This window comes from Podarcis gaigeae, assembly GCF_964106915.1.
Source record: "Podarcis gaigeae genome assembly, chromosome: 13".
NCBI lineage: Eukaryota > Metazoa > Chordata > Lepidosauria > Squamata > Lacertidae > Podarcis > Podarcis gaigeae.
Window position 1 is genome coordinate 18,282,137 of NC_139689.1, and position 25,656 is coordinate 18,307,792.

Consider the following 25,656-nt stretch of genomic DNA (forward strand, 5'->3'; position numbering starts at 1 on the left):
ACTTAAGGACTCTATACGGGCTCCGAAATACCCCATAAGGGAAAGGGAGCAGTTTTTTCTTATAACAGCATATTGTTGGCCCCTGATTGGAGAGGATGCTGATCTATAGTTGGACTTTTGTTCCGATCCCAGCAGGACCCTTCTAAAGCTGACCCTCATCAAAGATTTTATTTCTTATAAAGAGCGGTCACCACGTGGTCAAAGTGCAAGAGCTGTGCCGGAAGCGACTGCCTAAAGTCCGACGGAAATACTTGCAAGCCCCGGAAACAGTTGTGGAAGACTCGGGAGAAGCCGCGCTTTCTTTATTCTCCCCTCCCTCCTTTTAAGCGGGAGCACGAACGGAAGAGCAAAACTCATGCGGCGCTGAGAAACAGACGCTAGCGGAAGTACCCGAGGCTCTCCGGAAAATTCCGAAGGCGCAGGGTTCGGCCTTCCCCGAGGCTTTCCGGGAAAACCCGAAGGCACGGGAGGGGGGCGGCCTCTCCCGAGCGTTCCTGGGAAGGCTCTCTGAATAAAGAAAAGCGAGCGAGGCTTTGTCCTAGAGAGGTTAAGGAGGCCGCCGAGCGTATTTCGAAAGCGTCTTCCGGAGATAGCCGAGCGTTTCCGTTAACACCCGAAGCTGCCGCCGGAAGTTGCCGAACTCAAGGGAAGGCGCCCCTGCGGCCTAGTGCGTGAGGAGGAGCTGGAGAGCGAGAGCTACTAGAGCAGCTGCGAGGCCGCGTTCAGGCCGCCCTCCTCCGTCCCGTCTCCGTTAACCATGTCCGACTTCGACGAGTTCGAGCGGCAGCTCAACGAAAACAAACAAGGTGAGCGGACAAAGGGGCGGGCGGGCCGAGAGGGGGTGGGGGAGAGAGAGAAAGCGAGCGAGGGAGGCGGCCCTCTTCGACATTGATGGCTCTCTTGCGCCCGCCACACGCTCTTCACGACGGGCCCTGAGCTGCCCTGGAGCGGGTGGGGTGGGGGCGGCTAAATGGCCCTCCCATCAACGGTGGAGACCCGAGTTAGGCCGAAGAGCGCGTGTGTTTGTGCGCGGCGACGGGGGGAGGGGCGGCCGGCCGGCTCTCGCGTGTCCGGCCACTTCCTTTTCCCTCTCGCTTTATTTGGCGGGAGTTTGATCGTGGGGATAACGGCAGCTGGGGAAGCGGGGGAGGGAAGAGAGGCGAGGAAACCGTTGGTGGCCCTGCGCGCGCGCCCTTAACGGAGTGGCGCGTGGCGGGGCTATGGAATGCGGGGAGGGCTCTTTCCCTCTCGGGCCACTTTCTGCCCCATGAGGCGGACTCTGAGAGGAAAGGGACCTGGAGTCCGTTTTGTTCACTCTCTTGGGGAAAGAGGGAGGCTGCCTAGTTGTTATTACACCGCCCCCCCCAAACAACAACTTTCCTCGCTTAGTTGCCTCCTGCAAAGAAAGCACACGATGCAGCCTTTACGCCGCGGGGAGCAAAGCATGATGGAAGAAAGGAGGGCCAAGTAAATAAGTAACTGGTTCTCCCGCCCACTCCCAGTGCAGGATTTGCGTTAGGGAAGGTGGGTTGTAAACTTGAGAAATGGGAGGGGAATGTTTGTTCATCTCGGTAAGTATTCCTCCGTGCTGAGAGGCAGAGGTTGCACAGGATTTCGGAAAGGAGGCTTTTCCAACCCTACTTGGGACCCATTTGCATGTATAGCGTGCTGTGTACCACTGAGCAACACCCTTCTTCCCTTCCTCTCAAAACTCTCACGTTTGTGGGTTTTCTTACTATTTTTATCTCATTCTTTAGGGAGCTGAAAGTAACATATGGCGATACCCACACACCCCTTTTGCCCTCACAACAATCCAGGGATGGGTAGATGAGGCTGAGATGGTGACTGGCCCAAGATTATGCTGTGAGCTTCTTCACTGAGTGGGGATTTGAAGCCGGATCTCACCATTCTGATGTTAGCAACTATGCAACTTTGGCTCTCACACATCTCTTGTCTCTCTTCCCACCTCTTCTCACTTATTTATCCTCGCCTCCATAAATCTCATGAACTTTCCTCACAACCATCAGGTAGTCTGTGATTAGAGAGAATGACTTGCCCAAGGATCCAATCTCCAGTAGACCTCATCCAGAACTGCCCACTACACCACAGTGGCTGAACCACATTTCTTCTTTTCCCTACATCATAGAATCATAGTTGGAAGGGACCCTGAGGATCATCTAGTCCAACCGCCTGGATATGAAGCTGTCCGTTATGGGGAATATGCAGCTGTCCCTTACTGGGATTAAACCTGCAACCATGATGTTATCAGCCCCACACTCTAAGCCAGCTGGGCTATCCAGCCTTTCCTCAGTCCACTAAGTTTTTTGGGGAAAGTCCAGATTTACATACAACTCAGCCAACACATATTAATTAGATTTTTTCCCATCAGTACTTAGACTAAATTCACTTGGCCTGAGGCACTACTTTGCGCGCGCGCACACATACACACACTTTCAACTGGTTGCCAGCATAATGGAAAACTACTGTGTCAGAGAAGCTTGCTGGCATTCTCCTTGGAGTGGATCTCTTTTAAAACAAGCTGCTTAGCATGGACACTGAGTAAAGTATTGTCTTTCCTTCTTGGGCTAATTTTTCAACCACCTGCAAAATACATTACCCCATTTCCCTTCATTCGGCTCTTTTCTCCACCTTTTTACAAATCTTAGCTAATTAGAAAGGCCACATCACTCTCACTTATCTGAGGGTATGAGCACCTATGAATTAGTATCTTAGGCACAAGTCCACTACAGTGGTACCTCTGGATGCGAATGGGATCTGTTCTGGAGCCCCGTTCGCATCCTGAAGCGAATGCAACCCACATGTGCATGGGTCGCGATTTGCTGCTTCCGCTTTGAGTGTCTGTGCATGCGCGAGCAGCGAAACCCGGAAGTAACGCACTCCATTACTTCGGGCTTGCTGCAGAGCGCAACCCGAAAAGCCTCAACCTGAATCGACTTCAACCTGAGGTATGACTGTACTCCATATTGGATCCCCAATAGAGATACATGTTGGCTCCTTTCTCGGTAGCATTACTTTACTCTTGCATATTTTTGGTGGTGCTTCCTGCAATGCACTGGGACAAATACAACACAAAATGATTCCCTTAGTGCAGGCATGGCCAAACTTGGCCCTCCAGATATTTTGGGACTACAACTCACACCATCCTAGCTAACAGGACTAGTTGTCAGGGATGATGGGAATTGTAGTCCCAAAACATCCGGAGGGCCGAGTTTGGCCATGCCTGCCGTAGGGCAAGGCACTCCCAGTGTTCCTAGCCTGCGTAGCCAGGGGTCAGGGACGATGGGAGTAGCAGTCCAGCAACATCTGAAGGACCACAGGCTGGTTCTTGCTTTAGGCAGCAATCCCACAGTATTTATTTCATAGCCAAGTGTTCACATGAATACAAACAGACTGCAACCTTGAAATGCAACTGCAAAAATTGCCTGTCTGCATGGAAAAAGAAAATGCAAGCTACCAACATTTGTAAGGCATCTCTGCCTAATTAATTGAGGGCTGTTTTGTTTGCCCCAGGTGATCAGACTAGTTGCTATTTGCAGGCGTGGCATAAGGTAGACCTTTTTAATAGGGCATGTGTCAGGGCTGCCTCTAGGTCCCAGCTCACAGAGGACCAACGCCAGGTTGATGTAATGTACAAAAGTCTTTATTGAAGTTTGGTTTCCATTCCAACGCCAGAGCGTGCAGCCCTACGTCTTAACCTTAGATCGGCGAAGTCCCGTCTGACTCATCACCCCTTCCGCACCAGTTTAAGATCCTAGCCCTACTCCACCTCTTCCGTTGTTCTTTCCTCCTCTGGGTCCTCCTGCCCCCTGGGGTTTCCTCCTTTCTGGACTCTTCTGACGCTGACCCCCCTGAGTCTTGCCCCTCCTTCCGGCGGGCTTTAGGACCTGGCTCCCTATCCGGGCTACCTGCTGTGCCTGTACATTTGAACTTGGCGTGCGCGCCCAGCCGGTAACCTTCCTCCTGACCGTTTCCCCGCTCCGATGGAGGCGTGGTCAATCCTGACTCATCTCCTCTCGCTGGTAGTGAGAACACTGGTCCCGATTCCTGGGACTCCTCCCCCCCACTGCGCTCTGGTGGGGAAGCTGGTCCTGATTTCCAACTGCTGCTCTGGGAGTCCCCGCTGGCCCCTTCCTTCTGGGGTTTCCCCCTTGGCACCCTCCTTGCCCTGGTCATCGGCGCTCCCTTCTGTGAGAGGCTCGTGGAATCCCTCTGACCGCTGTCACTGCCTCCACCCCCCTCGCATTCCTCCTCCTCGCTCTCCATCTCCGCCCACTCCTGTGCCTCTGCTCCTGAACCCCTGACAGCATGCCTTACTATCATACTAATCACGAAGTCTTTAGTAGAGATTTGTGCACTCTGGAAATTTCCTAGGATCTGATTTGTCCAGACTCTTCTAATGGGCTATATGTGATAATGTTGTTCTGATTCTGAAAAAGGGCATGCAAGCGCAAACTCACCCTGTCTAGTATAAATAGGCAGTTAAATGTAAGTAGTAGCTGATCACTGCTATCTGTGGCAAACTGTATAAGCAACTGTTGTATGTACAAATACCAGTTATGCATACCAGTTATGTCTACAAATTCTCTTGTAGTGGCAAGTGTTCCGCCTTCCCTCTGACATACCCCAAGCAGCTGTAGAGTGGGGGTGGGGGTTTTCCTGACAGTTGCTCTTCTGCTGGGGCAATCCCTGCTCAGCCCCAAGGTGGGGCTGCACTTCTTTACTACTTCAAAATAACAAGCTCCAGTCATCTTTTCCAACTTCAGCCTTGGAACAGACAGTTGTCACTGACTTCACAAGCTCAAAGACCCTTGAGGGAGGGACAGGGTCATAGTAACCACAAACCTTTAATTGGCTATCAATGTCAGTCAATATGGGCCTCTGGTAGTGGTTCCCAGTGGTGATCTGGACCTCCCCTGGGTGCATAAATTTCCAGCAAGGGAATTGACCCCTGAGGTAGGTAGTGTCTACACTAGCTGGCAAGACCTGGGTAGGTTGAATGCCATCTGACAGCGTCCTTACTTACCCAGTTATCTCAGTTGGATTTGTGAAGTAGGAATTCAAAATTGCTGCTCGTGTGCGACTCCAGGAAGTGATCAGAGATCCTGTTCTATTCCTTTTCTAAGGCTAGTGCAGGATTACTATTCAAATCTGCAGACACACACAATAATAGGCTATTTGCCTTTGACGATGTGAAAGGATCTTCACAGTTTCATCTAGCAATATATTTTTGATGGTGGACTGGGGACCCCAGAAGATTGCATTCATTTAGCAGGCATGAGGGGAAGCATTCAAAAAGTTTTTTAAAAGTATTAAAATGTCTTACTTGCATTTTGCCTTGGATCTAGAATCCCTAGCAAAGACTGTGGGGCAGAATGTAGGAGTGACAGGGCCTCAAAGGAATACTTTCGGCTCATAAACACCTTTTGAAGAAAGCCATTTAGCGCTACATTTTGCACTAAAACTGCCCAAGGCAGGAATGGATTCCTGTGTAAAACAAAGATGAGTGATTTGGATTGATAGCCTGTGGTAATAAGAGAAAACAACATCTTCTCCTTGAAACTTCAAAAATAAGTGTTGTACCACATCAGTGTTTTGTTTGTTTTGCTTCTTTGCACAGAAAATAAACCAGAAGCACTACAGATTTCACCTCTGCTTTGCATTGGTTCTCCCAAGCCAGAAACCCAAACATTCCTGTTACCAGAGAGCCTTAACACCCCCATGCCTTGCATGATACAGCAACAGATGTGCCATTACAAATACTGCTTTGTGCTGGTCATTGTACAACATTGCTCTGTATTTCCAGCACAGCTGCATGAGTTGTCTCTAGTGTCCAAAACAGTTCTTCTTTATGTCACAATTTGAATTCTGCTGCTTGATGTTGGTGTGTTAATTCTGACTTGCTTCACTCCAAATAAAAAGAAGCAGTGGTTCCTGAAAAGAAGCATCCTATTTGTAGGAGTCAGTCTTGTGCAGAACCAAGAAAATGTTTTTATTTCTAGGAGACCATAGAAGCTGAGGTAGCCAGGCATTTTATTTGTGACACTTCATAATGCTGCTCACCTTTCCCTGTTGTGCAGCATTAAAAGAGGGCAGGGGTATAAATTTATGGGGCATAAGAAGAAACCCAGATTCTGCAGTTGGCATGATTTATTTCACTTGTAATAAAATATGTAAAATTATGAGCTGCTTCAAGTACTGAAGGCGATGACTAGAACATTCAGAAGGCATTCTAGAGGAGGGGGTGCTGTGGAGAGCAGTAATCAAGACAGGCATCTCTTTCGTTTTTCAGTTTTTAGCTAAATGATAGATGATGGCTGCAGCTTCTTTATCTGCTGTTTTTAAAAAATGGAAAGCAGAGATACTTGGAATATAAACAGCAAAAACAGCACCTTACAGCATTTTCTTCCTAGTGTATCCTTTTCAATCATCCAGTTCTTCCTTAGAAGAGTTTGCAGCCTCTGATTTCATGCATTTCCTTTAAGAGACCCATCAATAACAGTTTTAACTTCCCAAAGATTGAGCCATGTTAATTCCTTGGAGCATCAGGACTTTTCTTTCCTCAAAAAGAGCCCCAGCTTGCTAGATTTGGTAAAAGCTGATCTTGAGATAATCACACCTTGCTAAAATCTATCTCATGAATGTTAGCAATGAGAAACTAGAAAGAACCTCCTATCCTGCCTCTTTATAGCTTCTCACTGACCCCTTTTTCCAAGGGCAGTTATTGCCCATTGTCATCTACAAGTGTGGCCAATTTAATTATGGCCTTTTATAAAGAATGGTAGGTGCTGAACTTGATTTAGGGCAGACATGACCCTCTAGATGTTAAATTCCAACTCACATCTGCTCTAATCATCATGAGCAGTGGCCAGAGATGATGGACTTGTAGTCTGGCAGCATCTGAAGGACCACAGCTTAACAACTCCTGATTGAGGAGATGTACAGGCACAAAATATATCCCAGATCCTTGTTAAGCATTGGCACAACCTATCTACAAGAACACACAGCCTAACCAGCCTGTCAAGTTTATTCTTGGCACATGAGGGCTTTCTGACCCTTCTTCTCATTAGTAGCCACCACTATTATACTGGATAAATACCTGTTCATGAGATGATCCATTGCCATACAGCATTTGTGAGTTTGGTAATTTGCAACCAGACAAGACTCAGGCTAAGAAATGGGTCTATCAAGTTGAAGCAGTGGCTGTTGAGAGTAACCTGGGGAAATGCAGCCTTGGTTTCTACATACCACACCTTTCCAATTTCATGAGTATATTTGAGTTGATTTTCCTAGGGGGAGTGGTAAGAGTTTGTGATAACCAGAAGTGTGACCTCCATTCCTATGTTGCAACCATTAGCATATCAAGCTCTTCTCTCGTCTTTAGAACGCGACAAAGAGAATCGTCACCGGAAACGCAGCCACAGTCGCTCACGGAGTCGTGACAGGAAACGCCGCAGTCGCAGCCGTGACAGGCGCAACAGGGATCAGCGCAGTGTTTCAAGGGATCGCAGGAGACGCAGGTATGGGTTGCAGAATGAAGAGCTTGGGTTTCCACTTTTTTGGGTCCAGCAATATGCTCAAGCCCTGGACAAAACCTTAGATGCATAAGATTCATTGGGGCAAACTTAGTCCTGCCTCATTCATTTTCTGTTATCCATGAAGAAGTTGTTCTTAACTGAGCAGACCTGTCTTAAGAGGTCCTCTCATCCTTATGATGGAACATAGGAATTTAGACTTTTTGCTGAAAGAAGCTCTTTGCAAACGTCAAAGAGCTTTTTAACCCTTGTATTCAAAGCTTCCAAGTACCATCTCTGTTTTTTTTGAGATGCTGATTATTTATAAAGTGCCTGATTAAGATCTGTACATAAAAATAAACTGCCTCTGCATGGAGACCTACAATTTAATTTCAGTTTTATGTACTTCAAAATCATGATTTGAAACATGTTAGTAGAAGAACAAGATGGTGGAAATTCATATCGGAAAGAAAGTTTAAGGGCTCTTTCTGGTATAGAACCACTTGGGATTGATTAATTTTTAGAAAGAAAGGCAGTGTGAATTAGCAAATGGCAGAAACTTAGATGATTATAATGTATGTCCAGCAAGGGTGAAATTGAAATTCAGTTCAAGGGAAATGGCAATTCTGCTCAAAGTAAATTGGTTGATTTTATGTACCATTTCCTAGGAAAGCCTTATGCTTAAGTGCCACTGAAATGAAAAGAAGCTGTGCCATACTAGTAGAGGCGATGTACCCAATTAATCATTCTTAGTGTGCGTTGTAGTTTTCACATCTGTTCTGCTTTGGGGGTTGGGGCAGGATTACAGAATTTGGCAAACTGTTGGGGAGCAAGAAAGGAAGGAAGGTTGCACTCTTGACTGCATATGAGAGTGGTAGTGAAGCACTTCGGGGGCACAAAAGCAGATTCATACGGTGTCAGCTTCTGAAACAGTCTCTGTGTGTTCGTGCGCATGCACACAGAGTTCCTCTCTTAGTGACTGAGATTGGAAAGCACCATAACTGCTCTACAGATAAAATTACTGTCTTGGTTCTGTTGCTTATTCGATGCTGAAATTTGTTAATCAGGTTGAATACAATTTAAATACATATACTCTGATTTTTTAAAAAGGGAGTTGTATCTGTTTTAGGTTTTTTGTTATGGTTTGCTAGTAGCTTTGATTCTCCTTGGAGCAATGGACAGCATAGAAATCTTTAAATTAAATAATATTCTCATCTCCTGCTAGTCAGCACACTTCCATTTTCTTGGCTCAGATGAGTGTTGCAGCCCTATCACCACTGTCTGCCTTTGCTCTATGTGCATGTAATGCAACTATGAAAGTCAGAGAACTGCTTGATTAACATCTTTGAAAAGCTCAGCATCTTGTTCAGGGATGCTGATAAAGCACTGGTTTATTTCTGCTGTCTAACATCCTCTCTAGACAGATGCACTGTGTAGTGTAAGTTTGACTATTCTCTCTCTCCCTTTTTCTTAATGAAGTTACAAAATAATCTATGGCTGCGTTAATACATCAGTGGTGGTCTCTGCAGATCCCTCTGATCCCCCCCATTGCCATACGGTCTTGTTTCTTGGTCCGCAGTCTCTGTCAGGGCACATGGGGCCCTGCTGCTGTTACTGAGTTGGCTGCCTGGGCCTGTTGTATCCTCCAGGAATGGTTACAAACCCATTTTGTTTCTCAATTTCAGATCACCCCTAAGCCTAGCGGGTCCCCTGAGGTGAGTATTGCTACTTCTTCCTTGTGCTGACAGGGTTGTCTCTTCCACAGTTAACAAAGGCAGCCATGCAATCAAATCTTGGGTGCAGATACAATTATCACATTTAGTGCTGGGATTCATCCTGGGGGTTACTATTAAAAGGGATCTGACCTGGAGTCTTTATGTCAGGGTGGATTTGATTTAAATCACTAGTCAGTAAGACTTGATTTAAATATTTTTTTAAAAAAGACTTATTCTTGCTGGCATAATCTTAATATTTACAACCAGATCAAGGTTTCATTTTTGGAATAATAAATTTTCAGAGTAGCTTTTACAGTTAAATCAAAAATTCCTGATTTGGTTATACTATTAGAAATACATAGGCAGATAATTATGAAATTATTGTGAGGTTTAATAAATTAACTGTTTACATTTGAACAACTTTTTTGCTGTACTTTATTGGAAGGAGAAAAATGATCATTTCCTTAATAACAATTTAAACAATTTATTTAACTAAAGCAATAACATTATAGCATATGTATCTGTGTTTGTTAACTGATGTGGGTAAACTTGGGGGAAAAAAACTTAGACTGATTTTTAGCACACATGAAAAACTTAAAATAAATCCTTATTTCCTGCTAAGTAGCCTCAAAGAAATCAATTTCTTAATATATATTTTTAAAAAATAATTGATTTTTATCCACCCTGGTCTAGGCTTCCTCAAGCTCAGCCCTCCAGATGTTTTGAGACTACAATTCCCATCATCCCTGACCACTGGTCCTGCTAGCTAGGGATCATGGGAGTTGTAGGTCAAAAAACATCTGGAGGGCTGAGGTTGAGGAAGCCTGATGTAGTGTCCCAAACTGAAACAGGTGTAGAGTTGACATGACTGGTACATTAATCTTCATATTACATTCAACAGAAGCCCAAGTGCTTTTTCCATTTCCAGCTGACCTTTTCCTCCCGGTCTTCCTTCCACAGCCGTTCTCCCAGGCATGAGAAGAAGAAGAAGGTTCGCAAGTACTGGGATGTCCCGCCCCCAGGCTTTGAACACATCACTCCCATGCAGTATAAAGCCATGCAAGGTGGGTCTGCTTCCGCTTCAGTCACCTTGCCTTAATGTATTGTAAAATAGTGTTATATGTTGCAGCTCCTTGAGCATGTTCCTCTACCATGCAAATTAATGGAAATACAAACTTGTGTTGACCTTTGGAGGTTCTTATTTTCCTTCTGAAATTTTATCCCAATTTCAAGCATGCATCTCCATTCCTGAAGAAATCAAATTGAAGTCAGATATTTTCCCTTGGTGGAGGAAGAACTCTGGATCAATTTTTCTCACTACACAGCTAGGCCAATAAGTGGGCTTCACTTGGTTCTTTTTTTGATTTTTACATTTAAAATATATGTCTGCTTTAACTGGGAACAAGTCTCTTAACGTTGCCACATGAATGTTAAAAACTGCCAGCTCATTTATCTACTATCTGAATCTGGATCTCTTTTTCTCTCCTTGATTCTGGTACTTGAGGTTGGTGTTCTGCTATTACACTTACACAGACATATTCCTACAACTGTGAGTGCTAAAAACCTTAAATTGGGATTATCGGCCAATTAAAAGAAAAAAAATCATTTGTGCTTGGAAGCTGCTTAAAGTTTGCATATTGTCTTACCTGTTTTATTTATTTATTTTTGAAAATGCCATTTTGTCCTTCCAGAAATAGAGAAGTAACTTGTTAAACTTTTTGTGATTTCAGAAAATTGTTTACGCTAGGTTTCATCTCCACCTTCACCTCTCCCCACCCCATTTAATGGCATGTCATTTGTTTATTATCATATAAACCACTTGGAAGTCACTTGGGATAAAATGTGGTATATAAGCAATAATCATAATTATTGAGAGCCAGTGTGGTGTAGTGGTCAAGAGCGATAGTCTTGTAATCTGGTGAACCGGGTTCGATTCCCCGCTCCTCCACATGCAGCTGCTGGGTGACCTTGGGCCAGTCACACTTCTCTGAAGTCTCTCAGCCCCACTCACCTCACAGAGTGTTTGTTGTGGGGGAGGAAGGGAAAGGAGAATGTTAGCCGCTTTGAGACTCCTGAAGGGGAGTGAAAGGCGGGATATCAAATCCAAACTCTTCTTCTTCTACTTGTGTCAGTTCCTTTAAAAAGTGAATGCTGTGTAGTTTTGTTATCAGTCTCTCCAAATGAGGAGTGATATGCCTTGTGATATTTCCAGATGAGAATCTTCAATTTGTAACAGCTAGTCTTGTTTTCCCCCTTACCTAGCTGCTGGGCAAATTCCAGCTACAGCCCTCCTGCCAACGATGACCCCTGATGGACTGGCGGTGACTCCCACTCCTGTGCCAGTAGTAGGCAGCCAGATGACACGGCAAGCCCGGCGTCTCTATGTGGGAAATATCCCCTTTGGAATCACTGAGGTACTTGCTTGTTCCCTCAGGTGTGCTCTCTGAACCCATTGGTGTATTTTCTCTCTTGGGTTAGGGGTGTTGAAAGGAAGATGCTCTGCTGAGAAATTTGGGAGAATAAGTTCATAGTGAAAACACGAGCCAGGTGAGGCTGAATTCAGCATTCAGATCTCTTCATCCTGCTAAAAGGACTCCAAAATAGTTTCAGGACAATGCAGCAGGTGCCAGAATTATGTTGGATTGTGACAGCCATGTGCTCCTGGCTTCATCTTTCTTTAATCACCTAGTGCTTAAATACTCCTTTCTGAGAGATCATGTTTTAGACCAGGTCTTTTGAAATGCAAGAGTTAACTGCAATGCTATTCTATTTTGGAATTGAGTAAATTACAAATTCTTCAGTCCTTAACAATGCGGGGTGGGGAGGTGCTGTAGGAAAGAAGTTTCATGTTTTCTTTCATGTTCAAAATGGTAGGGAGTTGAGGTTGGTAATCTGGCTGCAGAGGCTTATAATTGCTGTTCTATTTTTGATGGCCACATTCTCTTCCCCCAAGTACATTAGTTTCTTCTTTCACGTTTCTTTCAGGGTTTACCAAGTGTTCAGGTGGGAACAAATTGTTCCAATATTAAAATGGCAAATTACTGTGGATTGGGATATTTGCTTTGTGTACTACCGAGCAAGGTGACTCGCTTGAGCCTTTGCAGTGTTTTTACTAAGCTGGAACTTAAGAGTTAGAACTATGCAGTATTCCAGCATTGCTTCCAGTCCTCCTTTTTCACTGTCCAAATCTGTCAAGGGACATTACTGTGTGACACACATGAAGGGCTATACATAATCTGCCATACCTTTTGAGCTGAACCTACTGTAATCCCTTTCCAGAGCTCTTAATTCATATCCCCCTTCTGCACACATGGTATGCCTCTGGCAGAGAAGACCAAATATCTGGAACAGAGGTGGATTCAGAGTAAAGAAAAACAGCTATTTGGGTGGAAATGGGAAATAATAATATTTGGGCTGTAATCCTATACATACTTGGAATAAGTCCCACTTGTTGCCTCTGTCTGGGTAGACTGGTATAGAAGTGCACTGTTAGTGCCTAAATGACCAGGGAATTAAATATGGGTGGTCATTATTTGAATATCTCTACCAAAAAAAAAAAAAGACCAAAGAGTTGTTTCCATTTCTTTTTAAAGTGGATAATGTGTGGGACTGCAATCCCCCCGTAGCCCCAAAGTTTGCTACCATCGCAGCAGGCAAGTAGGCAGTTTTGCTTTGTAATCCATTTGTGATCCTGAAGGCCTTTCTAGTATGTGCCATAAAACCTCCCCTTTTCCATTCTCTCCGTGACCCCCAACAGGAGGCTATGATGGATTTCTTCAATGCTCAGATGCGCCTTGGTGGCCTTACCCAGGCTCCTGGGAACCCTGTCTTGGCAGTGCAGATAAACCAGGACAAGAACTTTGCATTTTTGGAGGTGAGTTGAGGCATGTACATGCATTGAGGCAAGTGTAAGAGGGCACTTCAGATGGGTATGATTCCAACATGCAGAATATGACAAGTTTAGAATTTCACATAATCTGTTGGTGGGAGAGGTCAGGAGAGAGTTTGGCTAGGCTTTTCTGGATGCAGGAGATTCTGAGCAATGCCTTGCTTATTTATATAGAAAACATGATTTTTGTTGTGGAATTTGCTCTAGAATGTGGAACACACTTGGTGGAAATTTCATTCATTGTATACATGCAGAGTATATGACTTAGATAACAACTTGATTCTATCACTTCCACAGTTTGTTTACTGACTGTTTAACCCCTTTCATCGCAAGGGTGGAATTCTTCCCTTAAGAACCCCCGAGCCAGCATTTTTCATTATCTGGCCCTTCAGTGCAGGCGTCTAATCACCCCCCCCATAGGCCATACCACACATCCTTAACCTTTCACCTTCTCAGTTTCTGTTTGTTTGTTTTTGCTGCTGCAGTTTCGCTCTGTGGATGAAACTACCCAGGCTATGGCTTTTGATGGGATCATTTTCCAGGGACAGTCGCTGAAGATCAGACGCCCACATGATTACCAACCGCTCCCTGGCATGTCTGAAAACCCTTCAGTCTATGTGCCAGGTGAGTATACTAGATGCACCCTGTTAACTAAGGAAGACCAAAGGGGATGGGTAGAGTTTTACGTGATTTACTGGATGAGACCCCACATAGTCTTCCCATATGCATTTGATCTGAAAATGTGACTGACACAAACCCCTTTCAACAGACCATGTTAACCCTTTCCCCACAGGAGTGGTGTCCACAGTGGTTCCAGACTCTGCTCATAAGCTGTTCATTGGGGGTCTGCCAAACTATCTTAACGATGATCAGGTGAGAAGCGGTTTCTTTCCTTCTCACCCCCTTCCTCCTTTCCATTTAAGTGTCTTCATTTTTGGAGAGCCACTCTCCTTAGCTCAACACAGTGCTTAAAACACCTGTGTGGGTGGCATGCAAGCATGATTGTGTGCACGCACCCAAATGAAGCCCTCGTAGCTCACCTTTGTTTTTCCCTTGTCCTCTGCCTCTCAGGTCAAGGAGTTGCTCACTTCTTTTGGACCCCTGAAGGCTTTCAATTTGGTGAAGGACAGTGCCACTGGCCTGTCGAAAGGTTATGCCTTCTGTGAATATGTGGACATCAACGTCACAGACCAGGTAGGGCCAGCCTCTCTTCGTGGTACTCTTTTTTTATTTTTGTTCCGCAGCAGCTCGCCGACCTGCCCGTGGGATAGGGGGGTTCTTTATCCTTTGAGCAGGTGGGGTGTTTTTTTCTCTCCTCCCCTCTAGGGGGTGCCAGCTTTTCTCTCCTTACAGCACAGCTGCTGACTTAGCGGCAGACACCATCGAGTTAGTGTTCTGATCACTTCTGCTTTTTGTTCCCCCCAAAAAAACAACAACTCTCCCCGAATGTTAGTCGGAGAAGGCTTCGGCCTTTTTGCGAAGACCCCGGCCGCCGTGCCCGACCGAGAGCCGGTAAGAAGCCCTCCCCTCACCAGCCAGGGAAGAGCCGGGTCCGTAGCACATTTCACCTGTCCCACCCCCCAACCCCAACCCCAAGTGAATTCTCCATCCTGCACTCTTAAGAATAACTTGAGTTTCCTTTCTCTCGCTGTGCTTAGTGTTACAGCGGGAGGGGGTGGAACAGGCCCTTAACCTGCAGACATGCTCTGCTTGCTAACTCCGGCAGGAGTTGTTAAATGCAAGTTTTGGCATGTGTAATTATAAACCAAAGGAAAAGCACCCCGGTTTTCCCCTTGCCCCTGTTGGAGAGGGGGGGACCTGTGGTGGAGAGGAAACACCCCACAAATCCCTATAGGGTTCGGAGAGTGTCGGTGGTAACTTTGCATGCTGAGCGTAAGCTCTCATTACTGGGTTGATCTCATAAGGGTTATGCATGTGGTTTTCTTTCATAATTGAGTGCCTCTGTTAGTGTGTATGGATATGTGTGTCTATATATACTTCCCACGCCTGCTTCCCGTCCCGTGCATTCTTTCTTCCCATATGTTACTTGGGAAATGTGTGTTTTCCCCATGCTCTTCTGGTCTCTCTGCATTCAGGAGAAAGCTGTGAGTTTTTAGCAAGAGCTAAAATCTTGGTTCAGACATTCAGAATTAGATGGTGCTCCTTTGAAAAAAAGAATTCTCAGATACTTAGAAAGGCATCAGAAGCAGAGGAGAGTTTGCAGTGTTCGCTGAGAGTAGGGTGACTAGCAGCTTATTTAAACTGTAGGAAGGTAGATCTTGGTTAGATGCTATTGGGATAAATGTCTTGTGAATGAGACTCAACAAGGAATCTGGGGTGATTGCTTTCAGGCCCTTTTTATGACTTTGGGATGTTGTCTGGGGTCTGGGTACACTAATTTAATCCCCCTTTCCTCTTACTGTACTCTCGGTGTTATCCCTTCCCCATTGTGTACTGTCTGTGAGTGTGGTCTCCATGTGTGAGGCCCAGGGCAATTGCCTCATCAATTAATTAATTAAATTTCTATACTGCCCTACATCTGAGGATCACAGGCAGTTTATAGAGCCTGGCCTCAGGACAATGTGTTTGATTAAATGGCTTCCTCAAAGTACAATTCTGTTTTCAGTGTTCTGTGTACTTGGACTCTCAACTACCAAATTCAGTTTTTAGCCTAGAACAAAGCATCCTAAATAACTTGGCTTTAAAAAAAACAACCCAAGTTCTCCTGCAGTTATGAAGAGAAGCTTGAAATGGTTAGCAGGAGAGAGAGTAGCTGAGTACAGCCTGCTGTGGTCAAGAATGGAGATTTCAAGGTAGCTTAAAAAACACTTCTAAGTTTCTGTACTTTGCTAAGGTTTCTAGGAGATGTATGAATTAGCTTTAAGTGATGTTGACAGCACAGTCCAGTGATTGTTAACGTAGCTCTGTTGAAGAGAGTGAGATTTCTTACTCCCCAATCGTGCTTGAAGATTGCATCCTGAAACTGCTGATCTAGGAGTAACTGCTACCATACCGTTCTCTGAGGCAAGGGAAAGTTAATACCCAGTGCTCTTGGGAGTTAAAAGTACACCCATGCCCTGGCAAGAAGTGATTCATGATGAATGGCAGTCTGCAGCAAGGTGACATGTTATCAGTCCATAATGTTGTATACAAAAGTTGAGGGTTTGGCAAGAAATAGCATTACTGAAGACTATCCTGAAGTTAACTTTTAATTGGTTCACATAAAGGTTCCCTCCCCTCATTTATTAAAAATCAGTGTTTTTGGATGCAAGAAGAAACATTACACAGAATCTGGCAAACAAAATATTAAGAGTAACAGCATCTGGAGTGTGATAGAGAACCCACGAATCCAGTGTTACACTTAAGTATCTCCGGAATTCAAAAAGATCTCAGCTCTTTTAAAGTGCTTAATGATTCAGTTCACAGTGCACTCAATATGACCTTGCTTTAGTTGCACAACTATTCTGAGAGGTGGTGGCCTACTCTCACTCCCCTGGGATGGGACTTGAACTCTGCTGTTCTGCATCCAAACTAAGAATGTCAGCTGTCTCAGTTTGTCTCCTGGTGCCATTTGCTCAGGCTTTTAATTCAGACCCGTTTTACAGATGGGATGCTGACAAAACTGGATGTTCCGAGCCCTAGCAGGTCCAAAGTTTCCAACTTCACAGAAATTTAATGTATTTGTTGACAGCTGTGAAAGTCAAGGTCTTGGGTGGCATACTGCATTGTGGGGGAGGGCAATTTAGGTTTAAGCCATCTGAGTGAAAAAGGGGTGGGTAGATGCCAGTAAGTTACTGTGGTACTGGATACTGTGTCTAGTTGCTGCTCTGGCTGCTGATAACTCTAGAAGAGAGAGAGAATTAATTGTGCCCCTTTAAAACAAAACTTGAGATTCTGCAGATATTTGACCCTTACGTATGTTTGAAAGTTGCACAATGCTTAGTAATAAGTCTCTGATCATGACTTGCCAGGCAAACTCATGAGTCACAACCAAGATGGGATTTCATTTGAATCCTATTTACAAAGACAAGACCACTGTTTCATCCACTGGATTGTACCAAGCCGAAGCGGGTGGGAGTGTGCTCAAACTTGTACATTTGCATATGAGACTAGACTGGAAAGTAAACATTTCCTTGGTGTGAACCCTGGTAGTTAGGCCCCTGTTGGAGCTGGCTTAGTGAGGGGATGTGCAATTTAGAAGTATGTCAGCAACTACAGAGCAATGGAATTCACATTCTGGAAAAAGAACAGTCTGTCTATGCTAATGACATTTAGCTGAAGCTGAAACCTCACCTCTGCACTTTCTCCTTCATGCAGACAGTCCTTTAACCCCTTCCAACATTGTGGTCTTTTTTTTAAACCTTGGTTCTATGCCCATTTTGGGTCCCGGCAGGTAACTGAGCTAAATACGGTATTAATGCCATGGCAGTGCAGTTCAGGTAGGAGTCTGGTTGGGGGGCAAGGAAGAAGCCACCTTTGTATGTGTGACTGTGTTGATGTTTTAGAGGTGGGGCCAAAGGGTGGATGGGTATGTGGCTGGTGGCCTTGGAGGCACAAGATTTGAAGTGTCTGGATTCACTTTTTTCTGCCCTCACAGGCCATCGCGGGCTTGAATGGCATGCAGCTGGGCGACAAGAAACTGTTGGTGCAGAGAGCCAGTGTCGGAGCCAAGAATGCTACTCTGGTGAGGAAGGAACGGAACTGCTGGGTGGTAGGAAGAGGGGGAGGATAGGACTGGTGCTGTGAAAGAGTAAGGTTTCTTGTATATATTTGTGTGGGGAGGGGGTTCAGGAAGGTGCCAAGCGGTTCAAGAAGAGTAGGTTTTATCAGTGGCTAGAGTATGAGAAGACTGTTGCCTTTTTGTTCTGCTTGTGAGCTTCCCAGAAGCATCTGATTGGCCACTGAGAAGCAGGATGCTCCTTTGGTCAGATGATCAAGGCTCTTTCTTTCACTGTCTTTTTTGTAAGGGCCAGTCTCTCTAGAGCAGAGACATGCTTTCTCAATTTGGAATTCAGGGAGCTTCCCTATGTCACTAAAACGTATGTTCAGATCTCCCTCTGTGTATGTAAACCAGGGCAAAATACTCTTTTAATCTGTCAGGGCCCAGTTCTGTCCTCACTGTGGTATCCAACAGATCTGGCTCTGTGTTGTGTGGCCGCAGTACATGTGAAAGACCCCTGGTAAAAATGTCATTAAAAAAGAGGGTTGGTGACTTTCTGCATTGATAATGACACACAACCACCTGCATTAGTTTAAGAGAATGTGGGATGGCACTCTTGTCAACTGATGTACTTGAGTTATATATCAGAGGAAGAGTTTGTTTGCCCTGATAGGCAGAGCTTTAGAACCAGAGAGAAAGTTCCCAAGAACCACATGCCAAAATCTTCATATAGCTGATAATACAAAGGATGACTTCAGCTGCCACCCCTTCCTTTTATTCCAATCCTTAGAAACTGAGCTCTAAGAGGCAGAATTTCGGGGTTTAGTGGAAGGGAAAAAATGCCAGGGCTCCGAGGCTAGGTCTTTGTGTAGAATTGTTCCATGGGAGGATGGGGTTTTGGCAGCAGTGGCATGGTACTCATTTCTGTTTCTTTCCTCTTCCCCACAGAGCACAATAAACCAGACCCCAGTGACCCTGCAGGTACCGGGCCTGATGAGCTCGCAGGTGCAGATGGGAGGTCACCCCACGGAGGTGCTGTGCCTCATGAATATGGTGCTGCCCGAGGAGCTGCTGGATGACGAGGAGTATGAGGAGATTGTCGAGGATGTGCGCGATGAGTGTAGCAAGTATGGTGTTGTCAAGTCCATTGAGATTCCCCGGCCTGTTGATGGCGTTGAGGTGCCTGGCTGTGGCAAGGTACTTGGCAGTTGCTCATATTCATTCTCTCTCTCTCTCTCTCTCTCGGTAGGTGGGTGTGATGGGTTTAGAACAGCGAAGTGGATAGGAACAAAGGAAGCATGTCAGATAAAATGCTGCTGTTGCTAAACATTGACTTAGGTACAGATAGGTAGCCGTGTTGGTCTGCCATAGTCAAAACAAAAAAATTCCTTCCAGTAGCACCTTAAAGACCAACTAAGTCAGTTCTTGGTATGAGCTTTCGTGTGCATGCACACTTCTTCAGATACGTATCTGAAGAAGTGTGCATGCACACGAAAGCTCTGAAGTTAGGTATCTTCAGATAGGTATCTGAAGAAGTGTGCATGCACACGAAAGCTCATACCAAGAACTGACTTAGTTGGTCTTTAAGGTGCTACTGGAAGGAATTTTTTTGTATTGACTTAGGTAGAAAGGGGAGGGCAAAGTACTGGATGGATTGCTGAAGTAATATGATTTGCCGCTAGAAAGCTCCAACTCTAGCAGAAAGACATACTTTCACAAAGGCATGACAAGATTGGATCACAGCAATGCAACTTGGCAGTTAACAAAAAAGTTAGGCTTTGGTGATCCAGAAAAGGGGTTGTGGGTACCAAGTACTGCAACCCTGACTCCTGCCACTGCTGATCCTTCTGGTATTCCCTCTCCAAAGCAGGATTTAAGAGGCAGTGGGTTGCATAGTACTTCTGTTGGACTTAGGAGCTCTTGGAGAGGTAGAAAAGCTTGAAATCTAGTTTGATGCCTTAAGTCCCTGTTAAAATCTTATTGCCACATCAGAGTTCTATGGTACTAGACTGATTTAAAACCAATCAGTGCAAATATCTTATTACGTTGAGAACTATAAAGCTATGGTCAGTTTGTCAGAGAATGGGTTGAGTTGTTTCAGCATAATTAGTCAAGAAAACAGACAAGAAGCATTCCTTGAAGGTTAGGTGTGTTGTGACAGCAGAGCTGGTGGCTCAGATACCTTCTTCATGCATGCCCACTCTTTTATATTATTATTATTATTATTATTATTATTATTAATATTATTAATATTTATTATTATTATATAAAATTTATTATTTATAACCCGCCCATCTGGCTGGATTTGCAGTAGGGCTCTGGATCCAGATCTTACTCCTCCAGTTTCCCATCCCCACAGCTGCCTATGAATGCAGTTTTAAATGGGGTAGGTATACTATTAATTCTTCTCTCCCCCCCCCCCCATCCTTCTTGTAGATCTTCGTGGAGTTCACATCTGTCTTCGACTGTCAGAAGGCCATGCAAGGCCTGACTGGGCGCAAGTTTGCGAATCGGGTCGTGGTGACCAAGTATTGCGACCCTGACTCCTATCATCGCCGAGACTTCTGGTAGCCCAACCCTGAGCCAGGCATGGGGGTGTGGGGGGTTTTAAGGAGGCAGGGGCAGCTCGCTGGCCGGAGAGGCTCCTTTAGCAACATAGCCTGTTTATATTTTATGGCCAAAATCTCCTGTATTTTTTTCCCCTTCCAATTGTCCCAATCCCTTTCTTTTCTATCCCTGCCACCAGCTCCCTCGGCCCACCCCACCCCCCTCGGTTTCCCAGTGATGGTTACTCTGTAGTAGAAACGTTGTCTCTTTTCCCCCATATCCCCATCCCACTGTGATGTTTCTGATTTTTTCCTAAGAGGAGTTTTGCTCTAAAACAAGATGGGCCCGTTTTGTTGTATTTTCCTTTCCTCTGCGCTGTGTGTATGGACGACTATTTCTCTAGCATTGTCTCTCATAATTAAACATTTTTTCCAATTCCCTGGTGTCATTTGGACATCTGTTTATGTTTCTAATCCACAGTTGCAAGTTAACAAGCGTATGAGAATACCCAGCCCTTGGCCATAGGAAATTGCCTGGTTTATGTATAGATTTAATGCTGGGTAGTCCCAGGAACGATGCAAGTGGCGCTGTGGGTAAAACCTCAGTGCCTAGGACTTGCCGATTGCATGGTCGGCGGTTCGAATCCCCGCGGCAGGGTGAGCTCCCGTTGTTTGGTCCCAGCGCCTGCCAACCTAGCAGTTCTAAAGCACCCCCGGGTGCAAGTAGATAAATAGGGACCGCTTACCAGCGGGAAGGTAAACGGCGTTCCGTGTGCTGCGCTGGCTCGCCAGCTTGTCACGCTGGCCACATGACCCGGAAGTGTCTGTGGACAGCGCTGGTTCCCGGCCTATAGAGTGAGATGAGCGCACAACCCTAGAGTCTGTCAAGACTGGCCCGTACGGGCAGGGGTACCTTTACCTTTTAGTCCCAGGAACAAAAGACAGAGCAAAATGATAAATCTAAACTTCAGATAATTCCTTCTAAGGAAGCCAACTGTATTTTAGATTAGTATCTGTGTCTACCTGAAAAATTAAGGCAGCATTTTGTAATTAAGAAACTGGCTTAATCTACCATTACTTAAAAGTAAAATATTGACTGTCTCAGATGGCATCTTTGTCTTTAGGCCTACCTACTGATGAATAACCTGTACATTCTCACCTTTGATTAATGGAAGGAGTAGCATATGTTAACTGTTTTACTGCTCTGCTGCTTAAAGTGCAGTTGGTCAGTCATTAGTGGTCCTTGACTGGCTGGAATACCAGTATACAGGGCTGTGTATGTACTCAATTTCACAGAAGTACATAATTCCCCCAAAACTTAACTTCTCTTTCTCTCTCATGTGTGTACACACACACACACACACACACACACACACACACACACACTCAAACTCACACTCACACTCTTTTTTTCTAGTCCTTATGATCACCGCTTCCTCTTGCCAGAAAACTGCAATGATCTCTCATCACACATAATTTATACTGCTTACAGAGCACAGCTTCTCTTGCTGCAGAATTTGGGGTTCCATCACTGCTGAATTTTGATTCCTTTCGCAAAGCGCCTGCAGCCCTGCCCGTATATATTATCAAGAAGGCTATGATTACAAAACCACCTTGGTTAAAAGAACATCGAGTTTAAGTGATGTAAGCCACCTTGTTAAAAAAATTGTATTAGAAAGGTGGGATGTGCATCTTTATATAAATAAAAATCTAATGAGCTTAAAGGGATTTCACTTCTAGCTTAATCCTGCACATGCTCACTTGGAATTAAATTGTATTTTGATCAATGGGGCTTGGTGTCAGGTGGGTGCAGAACTGCAGCTAAAGTCTTGAAAGTTAATCAAATAGGAAATAGCCTGGTAGCTGTTATCTATCCCGTCACAAGAAAATCCAAAGGGAAAGTGGTTAATGGAAAATATATTAGCAACCTGTTGATTTAAAAAAATGCTTTTGAGAGATGCTGAGATGTTGGACACTTTCTCAACATTTACAGATTAAAAAACAAAACCAAAAAATTCAACACTAGCTGTCTGGAGAAATACAGGTGTGTGCCCCCCCCCCCCACTTAGACAAGAGTTATATTCTGGGCTCCCACACACATTTCTGAAATCCTATAAAGTGAGGAAAACCCTTTAAACACCCTCTGCTACACTCACTTCAATCCACACAAAAAATACTGTATCCAAAAATACCCACAGCTAGAACTAAAGCCAGCAGGAGGCTGAAGTGTTACCCTGCACATCAGTTGTTAGGCGGGAAGGTTGAGCAACATAAACAGCTCCTCTGCACCTCCAGTCTCTCTGGGGCTTCCTCCATCCTCACTGATGTTCTCTTCAGGCTCCTTGTGAGTCACAAGCACTCTCCAGCTCTCTCATTTCTAGGTTTGAATCGGTTTATTTCCTGGCACCTAGCGTATATACAGTTGCACGCAAGTCAGATGCCATGTTAGTGGGAGGATGCCTGTATATATTAGTACCAATAAAAGCAAGCTTTAAGTTCAGGTGTTTCAGGGCTGCTCTGATTCTTGTTTCAGAGTGCTCTGAGAACGTGTACAACTTTTGGGATGAAACTGAGGCAACTCATATCACATTGGTAACCAAGCATGAGCAGGATGGTTTGTGGTCTTCTCTGTGTAAAAGCATGAGGGGCTGTGAGCCTGCCATTTGAAGGTGGAGCCTTGTCTAGTGCACCACCTAACATTATTTCTTTGTATGTTTCCCTTCTGTTGCAAGGACCTGGGTGTCCTGGTTAGGGAGTAGTAACTACTTGTACTGGAGTTTACATTTCCAATTATTTATTTATTCATTCTATAAACTGGTGATTGCAGGATTCACACATGTCAAAAAAGCAATCTGTTTTGCCTGTAGTGAGGCTAATGTCATTGTTTCTACAAAACTCCTGCATTTCAAAGACTTTGTTATTAATGACAGGTTCTTATTTGCAAGACAAATTACAACACCAACATTAAGAGAAAATGTAATGTTTAAAAACAAAATCAACAATAAATGTAAAATTTATCACAAATCAGTAGATCTGATGCATCAGCACAGCTGAATCGAGCTTTAGGCAGGGCCTGTGCAAACAGGTGAGTGGCAGGTTCCTAAATGCCAGTATTATCTGCCTGCCTGATGTTAATTGGAAGCACATTCTAAAGGACAGGTGCTGCTGTGCTAAAGCCTCTGGTCTTAGTAGACATAAGACCAATCTCAGGAGCATCCAGCACTGTTTCTTCTGGCGATCAAAGTCACCAGGTGGGAGTATACAAGGTAAGGTGTAATAGCTTGTATAACTTGGCTGTGTATGTAAGCTTTGTATGTCAACAGCAAGACCTTAAATTTGGCTGGCGGCTTACTGGCACCCAGTGCAGCTTTTTCAATACAGGTGTTATTTGCTGTTGGCAGGGCACGTCTTTAACAGCTTTGTGGCAGTTTCCAAACCAAACCAATTGCAACGATCCACTTCTGACTTTTGTGACATTCTGGTTGGCCCTATTGCTATGGAGGATGTTGTGTTGATTTGTTTTTTTTTGGGGGGGGGGCGACAGTTGCTGTGCATATTTAAGATGCTGTAGCCTTCATTCTATTTTTCTAGAGAAACACAGAAACTGAACTTCCGTTGAGAATTTCAGACAGAACGAGGACCATTGTCCCTGCTTTCTCTAGCTAACAGCACCTGATTGAACTCCAGTTCCCACAATTCTGGGAGGAGAGGGCTATTAAATAAAAGAAAGTGTGTCTGGCTGTTAACCAGAAGGTTGGTGGTTCAAGACCACCCAGGGATGGCCATGGGCATGATTCCTGCATTGCAGGGAGTTGCAGTGGCGTAGCGTGGGGGGTGCAGGAGGGGCCGGCCGCACCGGGCGCAACATCTGGGGGTTAGGGTTAGGGGGCGCAAATCCACGGGTTAGGGGGCGCAAATTACTTGCCTTGCTCCGGGTGCTGACAACCCACGCTACGCCACTGGGGAGTTGGACTAGATGACTCTCACAATCCTTTCCAACTCTATGACATCTTTGGAGCGGTGGGGTGGTGGCCTATGCAAAAAGCAAACCGTAAAGACTGCCTATAATTTCAAAAAGCATCAGCAGAACAGAGGAAGCATTCTGATTATTCTTTTACACGTTGCTAAAGGTAGCATCTAGAACTTTGAAGCGCCAATTATTTCAGTGTAAAGTATGCAAGCGACGGGTGTAACTCTAAGGGGGTCCCCTGCTCAGCCTCTGTGTCCGCGTAAACCTCTGCAAAAGAAACGGGACTGCGCTCCCAGTTAGCACCGTTCTTTCTCTGCACATCTATGCCAGCTCCGATTGGTCGAATCTCGAGGGTGCGCCCGCAAAGGGATGTCGGCATTATAGAACTAGACAAAGTGAAGAGCCACCAACGCCGCCGCTGTTCGTGACATTCTCTAACAGCGCAATCAATGTTATTGAGTCCAACGGAGCTTGCTTTCAGGTCAGTGTGTAGAGGACTGCAGCCTAACACAATAGAGTTTTCCCTTTTGCTTTCCAATGCACAGCATAGGGGCCGATCCTATACACACCTGGGAGTTAAGACGAATTCAGCAAGTCTTGCTTCGGGGGAGGCGCCCTGCCATAAGCTCATTGATTTAATTTCTGTTTTTCACTCCTGGGACGAAACTGAGAGCTGCCCGTACAAAGTAATGAAGATATTCTAGATTTTAGAAGAGTTCATACTGGGCAGAAGTGAGGCAGCGGTCAAGACGGGAGTTCTTGCTCGTTCTAACTGGGATCTTATTTCATGTGTTAAATATTGTTTAAGTGTGCGTAATATATATATATATATATATATATATATATATATATTCATGAAAACCTGCTGCGACAATAAACATAAGGAAAGAAATAGGGTGTTACATCTAAACTTTTGGGCTGGTCTTGTGTGTTGGTTCTGCATAGGCAGCACTCTGCAATTTCCAATTCCCGATTCCCAAAATATCTGTGGTCAATCTCTGACATGGCTGCACAAGCTCTCTCACATTTTAAAAATCACTTCAGGGGAGCGAGTGAACGTGCGAGACGAAAAGCAACACCAGCGTGAACGCGCGCCGGAGAGACCCGCGTACTTTCCTATGATACGCCCTGCCAAGCCGCCAGCGAAAAAAACCGGAAGTCAAGGCTGCGTGAAACGCCCACTTTCCCTATCTCGGCGGCCTCCGTGCGTCTCGACACTCCTCCCATATACTACCCTTGGTCTCCCATCAATTCCATCTCGATTATCTCTATGATGCCGGAAGTAGCGGTCATAGAAGCGGTAGCAGAAGAAGGGTGCGGGCGGAAGTGGGCGAGCGCTGGAGG

General features: G+C 45.1%; 1 protein-coding gene across 1 annotated transcript; it reads left to right on the forward strand.

The window, feature by feature from the left end:
* Nucleotides 1–185: 185 nt before the first annotated feature.
* On the forward strand, nt 186–20,781 carry U2AF2 (U2 small nuclear RNA auxiliary factor 2). The gene is made up of 12 exons (XM_083707723.1): nt 186–806; nt 7,403–7,538; nt 9,218–9,247; nt 10,208–10,311; nt 11,510–11,661; nt 13,005–13,121; nt 13,622–13,760; nt 13,930–14,009; nt 14,208–14,330; nt 17,734–17,820; nt 18,745–18,993; nt 20,233–20,781. Exons 1-12 carry the CDS (start codon nt 758–760, stop codon nt 20,365–20,367), a joined length of 1,401 nt encoding a protein of 466 aa, XP_083563849.1. The 5' UTR covers nt 186–757; the 3' UTR covers nt 20,368–20,781.
* Nucleotides 20,782–25,656: the final 4,875 nt, after the last annotated feature.